At 48.8% G+C, this 19,064-nt stretch overlaps 4 protein-coding genes across 4 annotated transcripts in view; 2 read left to right on the top strand and 2 right to left on the bottom strand.

Annotated features, from left to right (window-relative positions):
• LOC140119779 (uncharacterized) overlaps positions 1–19,064 on the top strand; it is a 654,457-nt gene that overhangs the window by 127,949 nt on the left and 507,444 nt on the right. The gene's annotated exons all lie outside the window — the stretch shown is intronic.
• LOC140119822 (uncharacterized) overlaps positions 1–19,064 on the top strand; it is a 661,039-nt gene that overhangs the window by 47,170 nt on the left and 594,805 nt on the right. The window lies entirely within an intron of this gene.
• LOC140119732 (uncharacterized) overlaps positions 945–19,064 on the bottom strand; it is a 52,184-nt gene continuing 34,064 nt past the window's right edge. The window contains exons 6-8 of the mRNA XM_072139088.1: positions 7,616–7,756; positions 7,175–7,232; positions 945–6,059 (exon numbers count right to left, since the gene is read on the bottom strand). Coding sequence (XP_071995189.1) covers positions 5,191–6,059; positions 7,175–7,232; positions 7,616–7,756 — 1,068 coding nt within the window. The 3' untranslated portion in view covers positions 945–5,190. The remainder of the gene's footprint in view (positions 6,060–7,174; positions 7,233–7,615; positions 7,757–19,064) is intronic.
• LOC140119901 (gastrula zinc finger protein XlCGF66.1-like) lies at positions 7,791–12,198 on the bottom strand. The gene is made up of 4 exons (XM_072139337.1): positions 12,153–12,198; positions 8,357–8,439; positions 8,083–8,244; positions 7,791–7,998 (listed from the first exon to the last, which is right to left on the bottom strand). Exons 1-4 carry the CDS (start codon positions 12,184–12,186, stop codon positions 7,855–7,857), a joined length of 423 nt encoding a protein of 140 aa, XP_071995438.1. The 5' UTR covers positions 12,187–12,198; the 3' UTR covers positions 7,791–7,854.

Raw genomic sequence — 19,064 nt, forward strand, 5'->3', positions numbered from 1 at the left:
ACATCAGTTCACTCAGGACTGGTTATATCTTCTCCTGTTATCTGTAATACTTCTGTCTGTCTGTGTTGTGTTGGACCTCTATCCTGAAACTCATACCGGAGCCTGTAACACCCCACGTGATACAGCACCCCGAACTTGAGCCTGAATCCTCCCTGACCTGGAACCCTATCCCTGGGCCTAATTCCTGCCTCATCCAGTACACTGATACCCAGCCTAATCCAGAACTCCAAACCTATATCTGAGCCTGAATCCTAGCTGATCCGGAACCCTGAGTCTCAGCCTGATCTAGAGCCCTGACCTGAGTCGGTATCCAGCGTGAGTTGGAACCCCAAACCCATACCTGAACTATATCCAGCCTGAGGTGGAAACCTGAACCTTGAACCCCATACCTGAGCTTGTTCTCCTATGTTTGCATTTTCACGTCCTCTGTTCTGAGCACATACTCAGTGTGGGGATAGTCTTCAGGTTGTCCCTTACCAGTAATTACGAAGGGAATTGGTGTCATGGATAAGTTTCGAGCCTGCACTCTGGGGCTCCTTCTTCCTAAGTTCTCCCATTGTCTACCTTGGCAGCTCCGGTGTCTTGACAGTGTCTCAATACACAGTGCTGATAGTACTCAGCTCAGCACTTGCAGTGTTCGGAGTTACAACGGTGGCCCCAAGTCTTTAAGGTTGCCTCAATACTCTTTCCGGCATAGCCATGTGGGCCGTGGCTGGGGGGGGGGGGGGGATACACTGGCAGAGATGCAAAGGAGAGCCTGAAGGGAGAGGGACCGGACACAATAAAAAATATTTCTCACCAGAGGTGAAGTGGGCGAAGACTAATGTCTGTCTGTCTATGCCCTCAAGCTGAGGCCAGTTAGCTTGACCACAGATCCCATGATGCCTTGTGTTCGCTCTCAAAGTAATTTAGCATTATGGTTCAATTCCTTTATTGAAAAGTACAACAAAACAGCGAGAACAGTGGGAGTCCCACAAGATGGGCAGGTGTTCAGGTCGCAGCCCCATATAAAAATATGGAGAAAAAGAAAATATAAGTAGGCATCCAGCTCCATAAGAGAAACGCTAGACAAAGTACCAAAATACAAGGACAGGTCAGGAGAAAGGGGCAAGGAAAAAAGGGGAGAGGGAAAGAAGGGGGGTAGTTATACCTCACGATTTCATGTAAATGTAAAGGCGTCTCCAGGTGTTATGGAGGCATCTGGAGCCACTTAGAGAAGGCCGGGGAGTCTCTAAATGTAACCCATTTGGATCAAGTCTGGCAACTAGTAAGTTGCCATCTAAGTCCCTGAGTTCCTCCATTCGTTGGATGCGAGCAACTTCTTCCACCCACATTAATTTTGTGGGAAGGATGTGGATTTCCATAGCCTGGGAATCACTAGTCTCATTGCCACCAAGAAGTGCCAAAGCAAGCCCCTCTTAATGTCTTTGAGATTGGATGTCCCGGTAGCATTGATAGTAGGACAACGGCCGGAGATAGGTCCCCAGCAGCACCACAAATCTCTCTAAAGGTCCACCACCTTGCAAACCCACCAAACATGCAGCACAGATCCCACATATCTTAAAACGGGTTTCCTGAATTTCACCAGACACGGACGTATTATGAGTTGAGACAGAGGATTTCTTGACACTCTTTTGTGAATTCTTCCAAGCTCTCATATAGGGCAATGGCAGGTCCTCCCCATCACATCCTGAGAGCATCTTATAGATGAGAGACTCGCCATGAGGTGGGACTATTCCTTGGAGATAGAGGGTCTAGAATGGAGTAGGTGGGGGGGGGAAGGTGCACCCCCAAGACCAGGGACTGTAGGAAGTTCCATAGTTAATAGATAATGCAGCCAGGTGCCTGGATATGTCCTGCTATCTCAGGGACTTATGAAAATATGTTTTCCAAGGTGTTAAATGGAAAACAATTCCTCCTTTTGCTACCTTTAATAGCAGCCCCCTTAACACCAAGTATGACCTACAAGAAGTCTAATAACATGATGTGGGATTAAGCCAAAGCAGTATATCTATTCCAAAAGGTACAGACTCCCGGTAGATGGCGTTGTGTGATGTTTCAACCTGGTTGGGTCTCTTCAGTACAGCGTAGGGAACTGGTTTCTGAACCACGATAGGGAGAGGGAACACCATGACTTAAGCTCTATGCAATCTGAACACCCAGGTATTTAATATGAGCACAAGGAGGTAACCAATGAACCCGGAAATTAGATAATTAAAATCTCAGATTTTTGGATATTTATGCTGACTTTGCTATACGTCTCAAATTCTTTCATCATGTTGGGAAGGCTAACTACCGGATCAGAGACATATATAAGCAGATTTTAAGCAAACAAACGGATTAATTGGTTCCCCCGCAGCACTCACGCTAGAGCCTACATCCCTAGAATGTATAGGAAGGGGGACAGAGGACACCCCTCATGTGTGCCATTACATATGGGCAAGAGAGAGAGAACCATTTACCCTAACACAGGCAGAACGACCTCTGTAGAGTGCCATGATCCTTTCCCTCAATCTAGTCCCCAGGCCTTGCCTTGTGAGCGTGGCCTGGAGGAACCCCCAGCATACCCTATCAAACAGTATCCACAGTAAGAAGGCAAAGTGGAGACCCTGAACGCCTGGCTCATGAGGCCACAGTCAATGTTTATATTGTGTTGTCACTAGCTTCTTGACCGGGGCAATCAGAAGTGCAAAACGTATGATTTTGGATTAAATTTTGAGGTCAATATTGATCAGTGAGATAGGTCTATAATTGCTGCAAAGCTTGGGAGTGAGGAGGCAGTTGGGAGCTATAGAGTTGAAAAAAATCATTAAGGGGGGCCGGCCAACATCTCACCAATTACTTAATAAAATCTAGGTGTAAAACCGCCTGGTCCTGGTTTTTTTCCCGCTTTCAAGTTTCCTCGGGGGGAGAAGTCATTGTCAAGAGAAGCGGCATCCTCCTCTGAGATAGTGTCTGGAAGGTTTGCATCTAGATAGGCTGAGATTTCGCTCTCAGAGGGGCCAGGTTTACTCGCACCAGAGGTCAAATCTAAATTATATATTCCCTCCTGGAACACCCTTGGTCTGTGGAGACGATAAAGAATTTGACTGCCTTTCCCTGGCTTATTGAGCCCTCTGGTGTTATAAGTACAAAAAGTTATGACTGGGAAGTGTGGGGAGGAGGACAAAAAAAAATTGTAATGTACAACCTGGGCCCCTAACGGACTCGGTAAACCTAGTAGAAGGTATAGCATACCAAGGCGGTGACCAGCACCGCATCCCTAGGAGGGAGGAAGAGGAGATCAACAGGGGGCAAGTCTCACAAGACCCGGCTTTTATTAAAAAAAAAATGTCATCAGAACGCTGCAGATGATAAAGGCTCGACTTGGGCCTCAGCCGGCTAGGCCCGCAGCTGAGTGATAAAAATTAATTTATTAGATTAATGGCTACACAAAGAGAGAAGAAAAAATGCTGTGACTAGAGAAACCCAATAGTTGACTGGGGCACAATCTAACCTATTTTTAAACATTAGACATCTTCACAGGGTTCTTCCTGTGAGCTTCTAGACATTCTCCCTTGGATGTGGTAAAGGAGCCGAGTTGATGAGCGGTGAATCAGGGAGAGCAACTTGTGTGAGCTCTGATGTCCCTAAAAATGTAGGAAGGTCTACTAGGGATCTGAAAACAGCTGATCTTCTGTTTTTCTTTGCAATCAATTGGAATGGGTCTCCCCACCTATACGGGAATATCTGTGGACCTCAATTCTGCCTGCAACGGATCTAGGGCTCTCCATAGTTGGAGGTTTCTTCTTGCCAGATCGTGGAGCCATGAAAGGTTCTCCTGTTTTTCTTTAAAGAAGTGGATGCGGCAAACAATATTTCTGGAGCCCTCGGTGTTGGATGGTTTAGGACCCAAGATCCTATGGATTCGATCAATCTCAATAGACGAAGAAGTTGGTTGGTTAAGCTCCTCTGTAAAAAATGCCTGAGCCCATTCTCCAATTGTTTCGGTGATGCCGGATGTCCTCTAGGAGCGTCAAGATGTCAGCAATATTAGTCGCATGTTCCTGCAGGGCTTGGGTATGGACATCCATTTGATATAGCATTTTCTCCTGGATGGCTTCAGACTCTGCCACCCTAGGGCCAATATGATGTATTTCTTTTTGTCGAGTCTACTCTTGTAAAACAGGGGGAGGCAGGTTAGAATAGTCTGTGCGCTAAAAAATGAAGTTGTGCCCAATATGGTTCAACACAAGACTAGTGTCACCGAACTCCACACATGAGAAGTAATGAGAACACTTACTAGCTACTTCACAGATTTGATTTGCTGGAATATGGTCCCTACCAGGATTAGCACTTGCCTTGGCTGGGTACTCTCCCTCCCTTATTCATTCTGTTACAGTGTGTACCATGTGTGGGAGGAAATTTTATTTGGTAAAGTGCTCCGCTGTCTCTAAGTCATAGTGGTTTCCAACTTATGTGTGAAGTAAAGATAATGCTGCACTGCCCATATTGTGCTGTTGTCCTTTTCTTTCTAGAGTCATGGCATTTTCTGTTCTGAAGCTTCTTGTCTGAAATGCTCCTCAGCAGCAACAGAGTGGGCAGAGTCTAAACTCTTCCCATGATGTTCTATGTTCTTTCATAAACTAACCTCAGTGAGAAGAAGCACAGAGGTAACTAAAATAATTTAGTGAATCCGGGGAGATCTCACCAAGTGAATCCACTGAAGCCATCTCCAGGTCCTTATGCACTGCTGTTGCACATAGTATGTCAGCAAGCGGCTAACGTCATGGTGTGGGCGACGGCTTCATGCACGGACCCGGAGCATCAGAAGAAAGAAGAGGACCGGCGAGGGAGGTGGGGGGTGTCCGAAAGGTGAGTACAGAGTGAGCAGGGACCAACCCCTTTCCTTTCCAACAAACAAAATCCATCTAGTTTCTTGTGTAAATACTCTACAGTCTTTCCAAGATAAGCAGCACCGATGGGGTAAACTGAGGAGGATAGAAAAGAAGCGGCTGGACATCGGTAACGAAGGTATAAGGTAAAGCTGCTCCACATCACAGGAAGAGCTACTGATGTGTGCAAAAATGTTTTTATTAGAGTTTGCGCTTTAAGATTTCATTTATAAAGAAGACGTTTACACAAAAATGGGTTTTCCTTTAGAGCTTTCATGGAATTCACTGTGTGTCGGAAATATTTCCCGCATTCTGATCATGAAATTGTCTTCTCCCCTGTGTGAGTTCTCTGATGAATTACCATGAATACTCTTTTGGTGAAACCTTTTCCACATTCAGTACATGAAAATGGCTTCTCTCCTGTGTGAGTTTTCAAATGTGCCATAAGACCTCTTTTATATGGAAAACGTTTCCCGCATTCTGAACATGGAAACGGCTTCTCCCCCGTGTGAATTCTCTGATGTTCAACAAGCTTTGTTTTGCTGGTAAAACGTTTCTCACACTCCGAACATGGAAATGGCTTCACTCCTGTATGAAGGCTCTGATGTCGAACAAGATATGATCTGAAGTTGAAACATTTACCACATTCAAGGCATGAAAATGGCTTCTCCTCTTTGTGAGTTTTTACGTGGTCAATGAGGCCTGACTTAGAAGAAAAACATTTCTCACATTCTGAACATGAAAACGGCTTCTCCCCTGTGTGAGTTCTCTGATGTTCAACAAGTTTTGACTTGTGGGTAAAACCTTTCCCACACTCTGAACATGGAAATGGCCTCTCCCCTGTGTGAATCCTCTGATGATCGAGAAGATATGACTTATGGGTAAAACATTTCCCACACACTGAACAAGAAAATGGCTTCTCCCTTGTATGAAACTTTTCATGTTTCTTGACATAATCTTTCCGCATAAAACTCTTCCAACAATATGAACATGGAAATGGCTTCTCCTTTCTGTGGATGGTCTGATGTAATTTAAGGACACTTTTATCCACAAACGTTTTCCCACATACAGAACATGAAGATATTGGACACGGTCCTTGGCCTGTTTTGCCAACTTCTGATTCCTTGTCGTCCACTTCATGGCAGGAAGATGAAGGAAGAGGTGGATGGTCACTATTCATCTGGTCTTCACCCGAAAAGAAACAACAATACAAAATAATGTATATCAGTACAACAGCTAAGACGTGTATCAGCGTACAGCCGACAGATCAGAGGCCGGTATAGACATATGTACTACGTCATGTGACTGATGACTGATCACGTGACCATTAGACCCATCAAACCTCCAAAACTACAGGTCCAGCCATGATGGTAACACGATCATGGGCAGATGACACCTTGGTCCTTGGTTTCTTTCCAGAATGTTTGAAAGGAAATCTACCACGAGAAATCTACTTATGGAAGGATTCCTCATGTTCCTGTCCGGGCAGCAGCTGCATCCCATTTTTCACTAATTCTTGGATGCATCTGCTGCCCAAATAAAGTTCAATCCTCAAATATGCAAATTAACTTCAAAGGCTACTGGGGTCGTGGAGTAGCCTCAGACAGCACCAGGGGTGAAGGCTACTCCTCATCCCCAGTAGCCACTACAGACCCGACCCTACACGAGCTTCAGCCCGTTCTTCTCACACAGACGAATGAAAGCTACTGCACAAGCCCTCAGGCAGCAGATGTGTCACCGGCAGTGGAGCAGGAGCTACTGCGCAAAGCTCACTTGCTGTAGATGCGCTAGAAGAACAGGCTGGAGTGTGTAAAGGACGGTTTGTAGTGTCTACAGGGGGCAAGGAGTGGTTTTTGCCCCCGTAGCCGTCTGAGGCTACTTCACGCCCCTAGTAGCCTATGAAATTAATTAGCATATTTTTTGGATAAAACTTTATTTCAGCAGCAGCTGCATCCAAAGATTGGTAAAAAAAAAAAAAAGGATGCAGCTGCTGCACTGACGAGGAATCTATCATGGGGAATTTTTCAAAAAGTTGATTCCTTAGGATGAGTCATGCCGTGCATCTACAGCTCAACCTATTCTGCAGAGCTCAGATATAGTAAAGAAAGAAGAATGGAGGACAAAAACACAGGACAAAAGTAAGTAGCAGGACTGCTGAATCAATTGATGAACATTCAGGGATTATCTACAAGGCAGTAAAGGCAACTTATGTAAAATAGTGGCTAATCCCTTTAAGATGTAATCCCCTCCTGCAATGTATAAGGGAAGAATAACCCACAAGATACATGAAAGGCTCTTACCCTCCTCTGTCACTGATGAGGGGATTTCCTCTCCGCTCCTCCTTCCACCACAACTTTCCTGTAAAAGATAAGGTAAGTGCCAATGTGTCTTAAAGGTAGAAGGGTCTCCTCCAGTAATGATTAGACAGGATCAATATCATCATCCAGAATCCCTACACATTAACATTAAGATTTTTGGAATTTTGCTGCATAAATTGATTTTAGTTGATCCTGAGGGACATCACTGCTTTCATAATAAAACACCTTATGATTGTTATATTCTTAGTCTAGGGTCCCAATTTGGGTAAATCGCAGTGTAGAAGACTCCAAGGACTCAGACCATCTGAGTCTCAACCTGTCACACTCATTAGTGACCACATAGACACACTCTCCTCTGAAGGTAAGTAGAAGCTCCATAACATCAATCTATAGAGGATTTACAGGAATCTCAGCTCAATCTACCTGATGATCCAGTGGGACGTTCTCCTCTGGTTCCTCTTTAACAACATGGAAATATAGACTGGGACATCTCTCTGGATCCTCCGGACAATCTTGGGAATCTCCAGGACTGGGACATCTCTCTGGTGGATTTCTCTGACTGGATCCATCTATAGGAAATATACACAGTGACTGATACATTGTCTATATGTGATGATGAGATGATGGAGGAGGTGACCTCACACCTGCTCTGTCCTCTATAATCAGGAAGGTCTCCTCTTACCTGGTGATGTGAGGGGCTGGTGGTCCTCCATCATGATGTCCTTGTACTGGTCCTTGTGTCCTTCTATATACTCCCACTCCTCCATGGAGAAATAGACAGTGACGTCCTGACACCTTATAGGAACCTGACACCCACAATGACACAGTCATCACCCAGACCCCTCCCTTGTGTTATTGTACAATGTCCCAGCATTCCCGGCAGCGCTCACCTCTCCGCTCAGCAGCTCAGTGATCCTGGAGGTAAGTTCTAGGATCTTCTGCTCATGTATCAGTGAATGAGGTGGAGGCTCGGTGATGGGGCTCTGGGTCCATCCTCCTGACACACGGGGGGTCACACACTCACCAGACGACTTCTTCACTACTGTGTAATCCTGTGTATGGGGAGACACTGATCACTACATAGATCCTAAGAATCCTTCACCTCTCCAGTCATTTCCCGCTGTTATTCCTAGAGATAAGAGCCGTGTCCTGGGAGACTCTCACCTCTCCGGTTATCAAGGAGATCATCTCCAGGGTGAGCTCCAGGATCCTGGCCGCCATCTGCTCTCTGTCCTTCTCCCGGATCCCTGGTGGATCATTGATGGAAAGGATGCAAAGAAAAAACAGATATAACAATGTTGCACTTTCGAATTCTGAGACAAAACCGGAATGTTTGAGGAATATCATCAGATCATTTAGAGTAAAATATATGATGTTTAAGAAGTTAACTAGGACCCTACCAAAACATCAATAGCTTTCTGAGCCCGGGCGATCTCCGAGACGTACATGTACGTCCAAATGTGCCAAGGAGTTAAAAAGACGTCTGGACGGATACATTAACCCCTTAACGTCAAGGTCCTTTTTCGATTTTACGTTTTAATTTTTCACTCCGTTTAAATATCTATTTTTTTTTTCCATGTACAGAGCTGTGCGGGGGCTTGTTTTCTGCGTAACAAGCGGCACTTCATAGTGATGGCATTTATTATTCCATGCCGTGTACTGGGAAGCAGGAAAAAAATTCTCAATGCAGTGAAAATGATGAAAAAATGCATTTGCGACATTTCTTGTGGGCTTGGATATTACGGCTTTCACTGAGCGCCCCAAATGACAAGTCTACTTTATTCTTTGGGTCGTTGTGATTATGGGGATAATAAATTTGTATAGGTTTTATAATGTTTTCATATATTTACAAAAATTAAAACCTTCTGTACGAAAAAAAGATGGCGGCGCAAGCGTGAAGGAAAATTAGGTGCCGGGGTCGGATTCCACTGTGGCACTTGACAGTCGTCCTCGGTCGCGAAAGTGTTAATATCTTAACTTACAATAGAAAGCTCTACATAAAAATCTACTTTTTAGTACAAATTTACCGGTGGTTATTTTTGGTTCTGGTTAAAGGGGAGATTCTCCTGTTTAATTTGACACCAGATGTGTTTCTAGATGCCAGGGCTCAGGAGTTACAGCCATTAGAGGTTGGCCACTGTCATTACGTCCTTTCTGCAATCTGTCACAGTAAAAGCTGCCGTGGAGCAGCCCTGAAGGGGTTAATATTATCCCTCCCTTTACATTTGTTTGTCCACTTATCTCCCTAAACTTACACATTATACTATCTGTACTCCTACCCCAACCCCTCCTCAAATGGTGTGGCCCCTATTCTCCACCCCCCTCATATTGTGGCCTCCTGTCCTTCAGCCTCCTGCTGTAACCTCCTCCAGTCCTCCAGCCTTCTCCTGTCTTTCAGCCTCCAGCTGTAGCCTCCTGTCCTCCAGTCTACTCCCTGCAGCCCCCTGTCCTCCAGCCTCCTCATGTGGCCTCCTGCCCGCCAGTCTTCTCCTACAGAACCCTGTCCTGCAGCTTCCTTCTACTGTGGCCTCCTGTCCTCCAGCCTCCTCCTCATGTGGACTCCTGCCCGCCAGTCTTCTCCTACAGCACCCTGTACTGCAGCTTCCTTCTACTGTGGCCTCCTGTCATCCTCCTGCCTCCTCCTGTTGTCCAATCTCCTCCAGCCTCCTTCTCATGTGGCCTCCCGTCATCCTCCAGCTTCCTCCTGCAGCCCCCTGTCCTCCAGCCTCCTCCTGCAGCCCCCTGTCCTCCAGCCTCCTCCTGCAGCCCCAGTTCCTCCAGCCTCCTCCTGTAGCCCCTCGTCCTCCAACCTCCTCCTGAAGCCCCCTGTCCTGCAACCTCCTTCTACAGTGGCCTCCTGTCATCCTCCTGCCTCCTCCTGTTGTCCAATCTCCACCAGCCTCCTTCTCCTATGGCCTCCCATCATCCTCCAGCTTCCTCCTGCAGCCCCAGTTCCTCCAGCCTTCTCCTGCAGCCGCCTTTCCTCCAACCTCCTCCTGCAACCCCTTGTCCTCCAGGCTCCACCTGTCATCCTCCAGAAGCCTCCTGTCCGCCAGCCTTCTCCTACAGCCGCCTATCCTCGAGCCTCCTCCTACAGACCCCTGTCCTACAGCCTCCTCCTACCTCCTCCAGTAGCCCCCTGAACTCCAGCCTCCTCCGGTAGCACCCTGCCATCCAGCCTCCTCCTGTCATCCTCCTCCGGTCCTCCAGCCTCCTCCTGCAGCCCCTTGTCCGCCATCCTCCTCCTACAGCCCCCCTTCCTTTAGGCTCCTCCTGCAGCCTCCTGTCCTCCAGCCTCCTCCTGCACCAGCCTTTCCTCGAGCCTCCTCCTGCAGCCGCCTGTCCTCCATCCTCCTCCTGTCTTCCAGCCTCCTTCTGCAGCCCCCTGTCCTCCAACCTCCTCCTGCAGCCCCCTGTCCTCCAGCCTCCTCCTGCAGCCCCTTGTCCTCCAGGCTCCACCTGTCATCCTCCAGCAGCCTCCTGTCCTCCAGCCTTCTCCTGCAGCCGCCTATCCTCGAGCCTCCTCCTACAGACCCCCTTCCTTTAGGCTCCTCCTGCAGCCTCCTGTCCTCCAGCCTCCTCCTGCACCAGCCTTTCCTCGAGCCTCCTCCTGCAGCCGCCTGTCCTCCAGCCTCCTCCTGTCATCCTCCTGTCTTCCAGCCTCCTTCTGCAGCCCCCTGTCCTCCAACCTCCTCCTGCAGCCCCTTGTCCTCCAGGCTCCACCTGTCATCCTCCAGCAACCTCCTGTCCTCCAGCCTCCTCCTGTCATCCTCCTGTCTTCCAGCCTCCTCCTGCAGCCCCCTGTCCTCCAACCTCCTCCTGCAGCCCCCTGTCCTCCAACCTCCTCCTGCAGCTGCCTTTCCTCGAGCCTCCTCCTGCACCCGCCTGTCCTCGAGCCTCCTCCTGCAGCCCCCTGTCCTCTAGCCTCCTCCTGTCTTCCAGCCTCCTCCTGCAGCCCCTGTCCTCCAGCCTCCTCCTGCAGCCCCCTGTCCTCCAACCTCCTCCTGCAGCCCCTTGTCCTCTAGCCTCCTCCTGCAGCCCCTTGTCCTCCAGCCTCCTCCTGCAGCCCCCTGTCCTCCAGCCTCCTCCTGCAGCCCTCTGTCCTCCAGACTCCTCCTGTCATCCAGCCTCCTCCTGCAGCCCCCTGTCCTCCAGTCTCCTCCTGCAGCCCCCTGTCCTCCAGCCTTATCCTCTTGCAGCCTCCTGTCCTGCAGCTTCTGCTGCAGTCCCTTGTCCTCCAGCCCCTCCTGTCTTCCAGCCTCTTCATGTGGCTCCCTCTCCTTCAGCCTCCTGTGTCCCCCAGCCTCTTCCTCCCCTCCAGCCATCTCCTGCGGGCCCCTGTCCTCCAGCCCCCTCCTCATGTAGCAATCCTGCCCTCAGTCCTCCTCATATGGACCTCTGCTGTCCAGCCTCCTCCTGTCCTCCAGTCCTCTATCCTTCTCTTCCTGTGACCCTTTGTGGGTATTACACAAAAAAAAAACACCTCCTGCTACTTACCTTCCGATGCTTCGGCTGCTCTGCAGATTTAATGTACAAGACGAGGAGGAGGTGGGACAATGTCGGGGAAAAAAAGAGCAGCCTGGGACAATTTCCCAACCACCCATGGCGGCGAGACAGCGTCCAATCCGGGACAGTTGGGAGGCATGGATGAGATGTTTTTGTTGCTGCCATTTTGAGGACGTTAGAACCTTTTGATCACTTTTTATTACATCTTTTATATATTCGGACATTTTGGTGCCATTTTGCGTTACAGGGTTTAACCCATTTATAATCGGAAACTGGAAAAAAAGAAAAAAATGAAAAAAAAGCAGATGGGAAGCGGAAGTAACAATGTGAATCAAGAAATAATCTCCCACTAGACTTTATGGTTATAACTTCTGTTATTTATGCTGGAAAAAAATGACGCAGCTGCTGTATAATTTCTTCAGCTATTTCTGAAAGAACACAGGTGAGCACTTACCTTTCCTCAGTGCAGGACGCTCTCCACTAGTCATGTGACCCAAAGAGTGTGATGTCACTGAGGGGCAGGGCCTCCATCTCACTATCCACTAGTCATGTGACCCTAAGAGTGTGATGTCACTGAGGGGCGGGGCCTCTAGTTCACTATCCACTAGTCATGTAACCCTAAGAGTGTGACGTCACTGAGGGGCAGGGCCTCGATCTCACTATCCACTAGTCATGTGACCCTGAGAGTGTGATGTCACTGAGGGGCGGGGCCTCCTGCTCTCTATCCACTAGTCATGTGACCCTAAGAGTGTGACGTCACTGAGGGGCGGGACAACGGCAGAGTGTATAGAGGAGAAGTGGTGGATAAAGGACCTGTGATGATGTCATAGATCATGTGATCAGTGTAGGCGGGGCGCTGCTTATGAGAGCAGGAAGTCTCTCTGCAATCCTGTGTGTAATGTACAGGACGGGGTCTGTGTAGTGTGTAATGTACAGGGCGGGGGTCTGTGTAGGGTGTAATGTACAGGGCGGGGGTCTGTGTAGCGTGTAATGTACAGGGCGGGGGTCTGTGTAGCGTGTAATGTACAGGGCGGGGGTCTGTGTAGGGTGTAATGTACAGGGCGGGGGTCTGTGTAGCGTGTAATGTACAGGGCGTGGGGGTCTGTGTAGCGTGTAATGTACAGGGCGGGGGTCTGTGTGGCGTGTAATGTACAGGGCGGGGGTCTGTGTGGCGTGTAATGTACAGGGCGGGGGTCTGTGTGGCGTGTAATGTACAGGGCGGGGGTCTGTGTGGCGTGTAATGTACAGGGCGGGGGTCTGTGTGGCGTGTAATGTACAGGGCGGGGGTCTGTGTGGCGTGTAATGTACAGGGCGGGGGTCTGTGTGGCGTGTAATGTACAGGGCGGGGGTCTGTGTGGCGTGTAATGTACAGGGCGGGGTCTGTGTGGCGTGTAATGTACAGGGCGGGGTCTGTGTGGCGTGTAATGTACAGGGCGGGGTCTGTGTAGCGTGTAATGTACAGGGCGGGGGTCTGTGTGGCGTGTAATGTACAGGGCGGGGGTCTGTGTGGCGTGTAATGTACAGGGCGGGGGTCTGTGTGGCGTGTAATGTACAGGGCGGGGGTCTGTGTGGCGTGTAATGTACAGGGCGGGGGTCTGGGCGGGGGTCTGGGCGGGGCGGATGGGATGTCTGGGCGGCGTGTAACGGGCGGGGGGGTGTCTGGGCGGCGTGTAACGGGCGGGGCGGGGCGGGGGCGGGGGTGTCTGGGCGTTGTGTAACGTAGGGCCCGGGGTCTGTGTAGGGTGTAATGTGCAGGGCCCGGGGGTCTGTGTAGGGTGTAATGTACAGGGCGGGGGTCTGTGTGGCGTGTAATGTACAGGGTGGGGGTCTGGGCGGGGCGGGGGGGTGTCTGGGCGGCGTGTAACGGGCGGGGCGGGGGTGGGATGTCTGGGCGGCGTGTAACGTAGGGCCCGGGGGTGTGTGTAGGATGTAATGTGCAGGGCCCGGGGGTGTGTGTAGGATGTAATGTGCAGGGCCCGGGGGTGTGTGTAGGATGTAATGTGCAGGGCCCGGGGGTGTGTGTAGGATGTAATGTGCAGGGCCCGGGGGTGTGTGTAGGATGTAATGTGCAGGGCCCGGGGGTGTGTGTAGGATGTAATGTGCAGGGCCCGGGGGTGTGTGTAGGATGTAATGTGCAGGGCCCGGGGGTGTGTGTAGGATGTAATGTGCAGGGCCCGGGGGTGTGTGTAGGATGTAATGTGCAGGGCCCGGGGGTGTGTGTAGGATGTAATGTGCAGGGCCCGGGGGTGTGTGTAGGATGTAATGTGCAGGGCCCGGGGGTGTGTGTAGGATGTAATGTGCAGGGCCCGGGGGTGTGTGTAGGATGTAATGTGCAGGGCCCGGGGGTGTGTGTAGGATGTAATGTGCAGGGCCCGGGGGTGTGTGTAGGATGTAATGTGCAGGGCCCGGGGGTGTGTGTAGGATGTAATGTGCAGGGCCCGGGGGTGTGTGTAGGATGTAATGTGCAGGGCCCGGGGGTGTGTGTAGGATGTAATGTGCAGGGCCCGGGGGTCTGTTGTAGCGTGTAATGTGCAGGGCCCGGGGGTCTGTTGTAGCGTGTAATGCAGGGCCCGGGGTCTGTGTAGGGTGTGTGCAGCGGACGGAGCTTAACATTTTTGTTTTTCCTATGACTGGAGCGGATTTCAGCCTAATTTTTTTACTTTTTGAATCCTCACACTCCAGCTCATCTGGAGTCACATGATAAATGTGGTGTAAGTTGTCCGCAGTAAAAAGAGTTGGTTTAAAAGTTGTAATGGCACAAATTTTGCAGTAATCACTTGCATGTGATAGAAGACCCGCCCCTCCAGGCGTAGGCCACTCGATGTACCCTCCGGCTGGTTGCAATGGCAGCTAAAACTCTGGCAGCTGCTAATGAGGTGAATATTTACATTGCCTATGTAATGTGTAGGCAGGCACTTTGCTTGTAGTGGACTTAAAACGCAATTACTGGTGCAGAAAAACCTATTAATGTCCCCCAATGAGTCTTAAGCCATTGGTTGTATATGTCTTACTGCGCTTAAATGACAACCTGTTGAGGGACTCAGTTTGCTTGGAGAAGATCAAGAGGACCATTGGAGACTTCCTCCCATGCTTTGCCCCTTAGCGGAATGATATACCGCTCCTGTGGGAATCAAGTGTCGACTTTGGAGCCTCTTTATGTACCATGAGGGGAGGGTTAAGCGGGCTAGGACGGAGAGGCTGATTTCCTTATTGCGAACTCAGGCTGCCCTGGAGGAGGCCAATAAAAGGGCGCAGGCGGACTCCCTGCCAGCGAAACTGGACACGTTACGGCAGCAGATTTTACACATTTTTGGATCGAAAATCCCAGTGTGCCAGGGATCGTCTACACAAGGGTTATTTTGAGTATAGCAGCTGTGGCAGCAGGCTAGCGAGGGCTTTGCATCCTAAACTACCGGCAACACATGTTCTTTCTCTCACCTCGTCATCCCGGGGAGTTGTTGACTCCCCAACTGAGATTGCAGTCGAATTCCATTCATTTTATGAGCAGCTCTATAACCAGGGGGTAGAGGGGAATTGTGAAGATCCGGCCCTACAGGCATGTCTGCAGGTGAATGCCCCCCGTGGATTCATGGGGATGAAGCGGCGGAAATGAAGGAACAGGAGATGCTCCAGGTGGTCATAGGGTTAAAGATAGGCAAAAGCCCTGGACCGGATGGCTTCATGGCCACGTTTTATAAGATGTTCGGGGAGTAGCTGAGGGTCCAAATGTCTTCTCTGTTCAATGCTGTATCTAGGGGCGATAAGTTGCACCTTCTGTCTATGTTGGCCCATATAGTGGTTCTCCCCAAGCCGGGCAGGCATACTACGCATTGTGCTAACTTTAGGCCCATCTCCCTTATCAACATTGATATTAAAATCTATTCAAAAATGCTAGCCATGCGATTGAAATCCCTTGTACCAAATTTAATACACAGGGAGCAGGTTGGTTTTATCCCGGGACGAGATGGGATCTGATGTGCCTTCCCCTCGTCGGATAAACAACTTATCTGCCTGAAGTTTGCAGGTCTCCTCAGGCTGTGATGTGTTTGCCGGCAGGAAGTCAGTGTCTGTGAGCTTGGCTTGCAATGGGGGCTGGAGGAACTGAGCAGCTCGGTCCAGCGTCAGACAGGAGAGGAAAATGGCTTCCCCGACCCTAAATCCAGGTCAACATCTGCAAAGAGTTTGTATGTTCTCTCTGTGTTTGCGTGGGTTTCCTCCGGGTCCTCCAGTTTCCACCCACACTACAAAACATACTGGTCGGTCGATTAGATTGTGAGTTCCATTGGGGACAGGAACCGATTTGGCAAGCTCTGTGTAATCTGTGTGCGCTACATAAAGGATTTTTATTATAATTAAGTCAGAAGATACACTGATGCAGAAGCATATCTTGTTTAATCCCTGAACTGAGTGGTTTTGATCGAAGATCGTGTGGGATTTGATGCACCCACTGCTGGACCAGGGCTACCACCTGCACAATTACTACACTATTCAAGGGCCTTGTTTCCAGAAATACTGTGGCATGCGGTACTGTACGCAGAGATCAGAGAGGTCTCCCTAAGTCGCTGCTTGGGCAAAAAATTAGAATGCATGATAGCCGGGCACTATGCAGCTACTCTGTACAGGAGAGCCGGGCACTATGCAGCAACTCTTTATTGTGTGGTAATGACAAGAGAGAGGTCCTTGTATTAACAACAATACATGGGCACACCAGCACCCCAGTCCCAGTATAAGGTATCAGTACAGAAACCCCCAAACCTGACTGCATACTGGATTATAACAAGTACATGGGAGGGGCCGTGCACATCATTCAGATAGCTCTATATAATTCTTATGTGTTATATCGATGTGCAGGCCAGAGGGGAACTTTCCTGGAATTTCAAGAGGTATTAAGTATTTTCAATTTTAGAGACCAGGAAGGGGGAGGGCCAGCAATTCTAGAAGCGAGGCCACATCACGCATTGTACCAGGGCAGCACTTTCCAGGAGAAGTTCCCCAAACTGCCAAGAAGGGTTGGACATAAAATATGTGCAGGGTGTGCTCCAAAAAGGCATTCTGAAGGACACCATTTATCATTGTAAAAAATCCCCAGAAAAACCAGGACTATGTATGAAAGTTGATCCACACATCCCTGGACCTTTACCCTGATGTGCTATGCACAACTTATACATCATGCTGCACCTTCCCTTCTAAGCCCTGCTGTGTGCCCAGTCTATAAATTATTGCCCCATATGGAGAATCGCCGCACACGGGAGAACACGCAGTTTCTACTGTACTGGTCCCTATTGGCATCTACAAATGCTTCATGATGCCAAAAAGAAAAAAAAATTAATATGTATGTGCTCCAAATGCCAGTTATTCCATTTTGAGCCCTGCATATTATTGCCCCATCTGGGATATTTCCCTACCCGGAATAAGCTGCAGAAAGATTTTTGGGGTGTTTGTCCCCAGTGGTATGAGTTGGGCTGATTTCATTTGTCACTTCAAAGGCACATTTGAGAAAACAATGCAATTTTTACTCTGCACCAATCACTTTGTTTCACATTTGAGCCAGTATCTTAAGGGTTAAAATGCTCATACAACCTGTGAGACACTGAAGGGGTTAACTGTGGATGGACGATGGGTTTTCTTACTATGCAAGGCCTTCATGCAGAGGATGTGTTTGTCCAGCTGCAAACATTGTAATTCCGGGAAGTACGGCTTGAACAAGCTATTTGTTGAAGAGGTTGTTTAAAACTCTGCTGGGCCGGATTTTTATAGAATGGATTCACAGGCTGGTAGTGGGGCGGTTCATTCCACCTTCCTATTGGGCTAGGTTATGTTTTGTGTTGTTCAGCACCTTGGACACAGGTGGTGGTAGCAGCCTAATCAGGCGGGATAAAGCTGCTGAGCAGGGCAGCAGAGATCTCTGAAAGGAGGCTGGAGAGCGCACACAGCCCTGACCTCCATGCCTGGAACAGCCATATCCTTGTAAGGTAACTATGTTTGAGTTGTGAATTAGGGGAACTCTCTGTATAGCTAGCACCCAGACGGGTAGGATTTTGTTTTATGTTTGATGCCTGAATGTGAAGGCTGTTTTATTTTCTACCTGCTATTTGAAGAAACACAGACACAACCTGTTTTGGACTGAACTCTGGTGTCACTGTCTTAAACTGCATCACATATCTCCGCTACCTCAGTCTCTACTGGGCCAAATCTCCCACAAACCCTATATAATTTTTGAGGGGTGCCCTTTCGAAAATTGGGTCACTTCTTGGGGGTTTCTGTTCGTACCTAAGGGGCACCCCAACATCAATCACGGAGCTCCAAAACCTATGGATAACTGGATATCCTGTATCCTGTAGTATTCCAACATATGAGGTATTGCCATAACTGGGATAACTCCCGGAATGATTTTTGTTTTAAATTTTTATTCTTTTATTTTTTTCGGAACCATAAAGGGCAATAACAAATTTAACAAAGCATACAGTATACAGCACGGTCATTTACATTTACAGCCAGAGGCAGTCCGGGACGCAGCCCTGGTTTTGTATGTACAGAGTTTGTTATAAAATATTTGATACGACCACACCCGTCCTAACAATGCAGCACTTCCTTGCAATGATGAGTGCAGGGCGCTCCTGAAGCTCTGGTTTTTATTGTTATTGGCCCCTGGATTAAGGCCCTGAATATGGGGGTGATGGCTGCCTCTGCCTTTCTGTACCCTTATTACATGGTAGTTCTTTATTAACATTCTTGTGCTGATGTTGTGTATTTGCCCTGGAGAATCTTTGCCTTGGCTGTCATTTCTACATACTGAACTAGCAAAGGCCCTATCCGTATATATTGTTGGGCGGGAGGGGGTGGGGATGGATGGGGCGGAGGGGGTTGCTTGGGTTAGAGTTTTCTCTTTCTGGGGTTCCTCTCCTCTCCATCAAATTACTATTATTCTTATTTTGCCTAGTATTGCTTCATTACCTCATTCTGTTTCATTTTGCTACCCATCTCTTTTTGTGGTATTCTACCCCTCTGTCCCATATCTCCCTTAGACCAGTGAATAAGTTCCTATAACCAGAAAATTTCCATGATTTTGTTCTTCCATAGCCCTATTGAAGGGGCTGTTTCTTGTTTCCAGAGTTTAGGGATTAGCAGTCTAGCTGCCATTTAGAGTTGTGTCGGTAACTTATGTCTCTTTGACTGGAATATCTCAGTCAGGCGCCAGAAAAAGATTAGACCCGGGTCCCTAGGTATCCATATGCCACAGATATCATTCTCTATTATCTGTTATACTTTATCTCAGAAGGGCTTTGTGTTAATTTTTTTTGGCAATTTTTTGTGTTTTGTGTTAATTTTGCAAGCGCAAACAAAGCGCCACGTCTGACATCACCCT

The sequence above is a fragment of the Engystomops pustulosus genome, chromosome 2 (genome assembly GCF_040894005.1).
Source record: "Engystomops pustulosus chromosome 2, aEngPut4.maternal, whole genome shotgun sequence".
Taxonomy (NCBI): Eukaryota; Metazoa; Chordata; class Amphibia; order Anura; family Leptodactylidae; genus Engystomops; species Engystomops pustulosus.

Coding starts and splice junctions, on each gene's coding strand:
- LOC140119901 (XM_072139337.1), bottom strand. CDS start 12,186: ATGACTAGTGGAGAGCGTCCTGCACTGAGGAAAG. Junction 8,440..12,152: donor GCGTCCTGCACTGAGGAAAG/GTAAGTGCTCAC, acceptor ATGATCCACCAG/GGATCCGGGAGAAGGACAGA. Junction 8,245..8,356: donor TCTCCTTGATAACCGGAGAG/GTGAGAGTCTCC, acceptor CCCCATACACAG/GATTACACAGTAGTGAAGAA.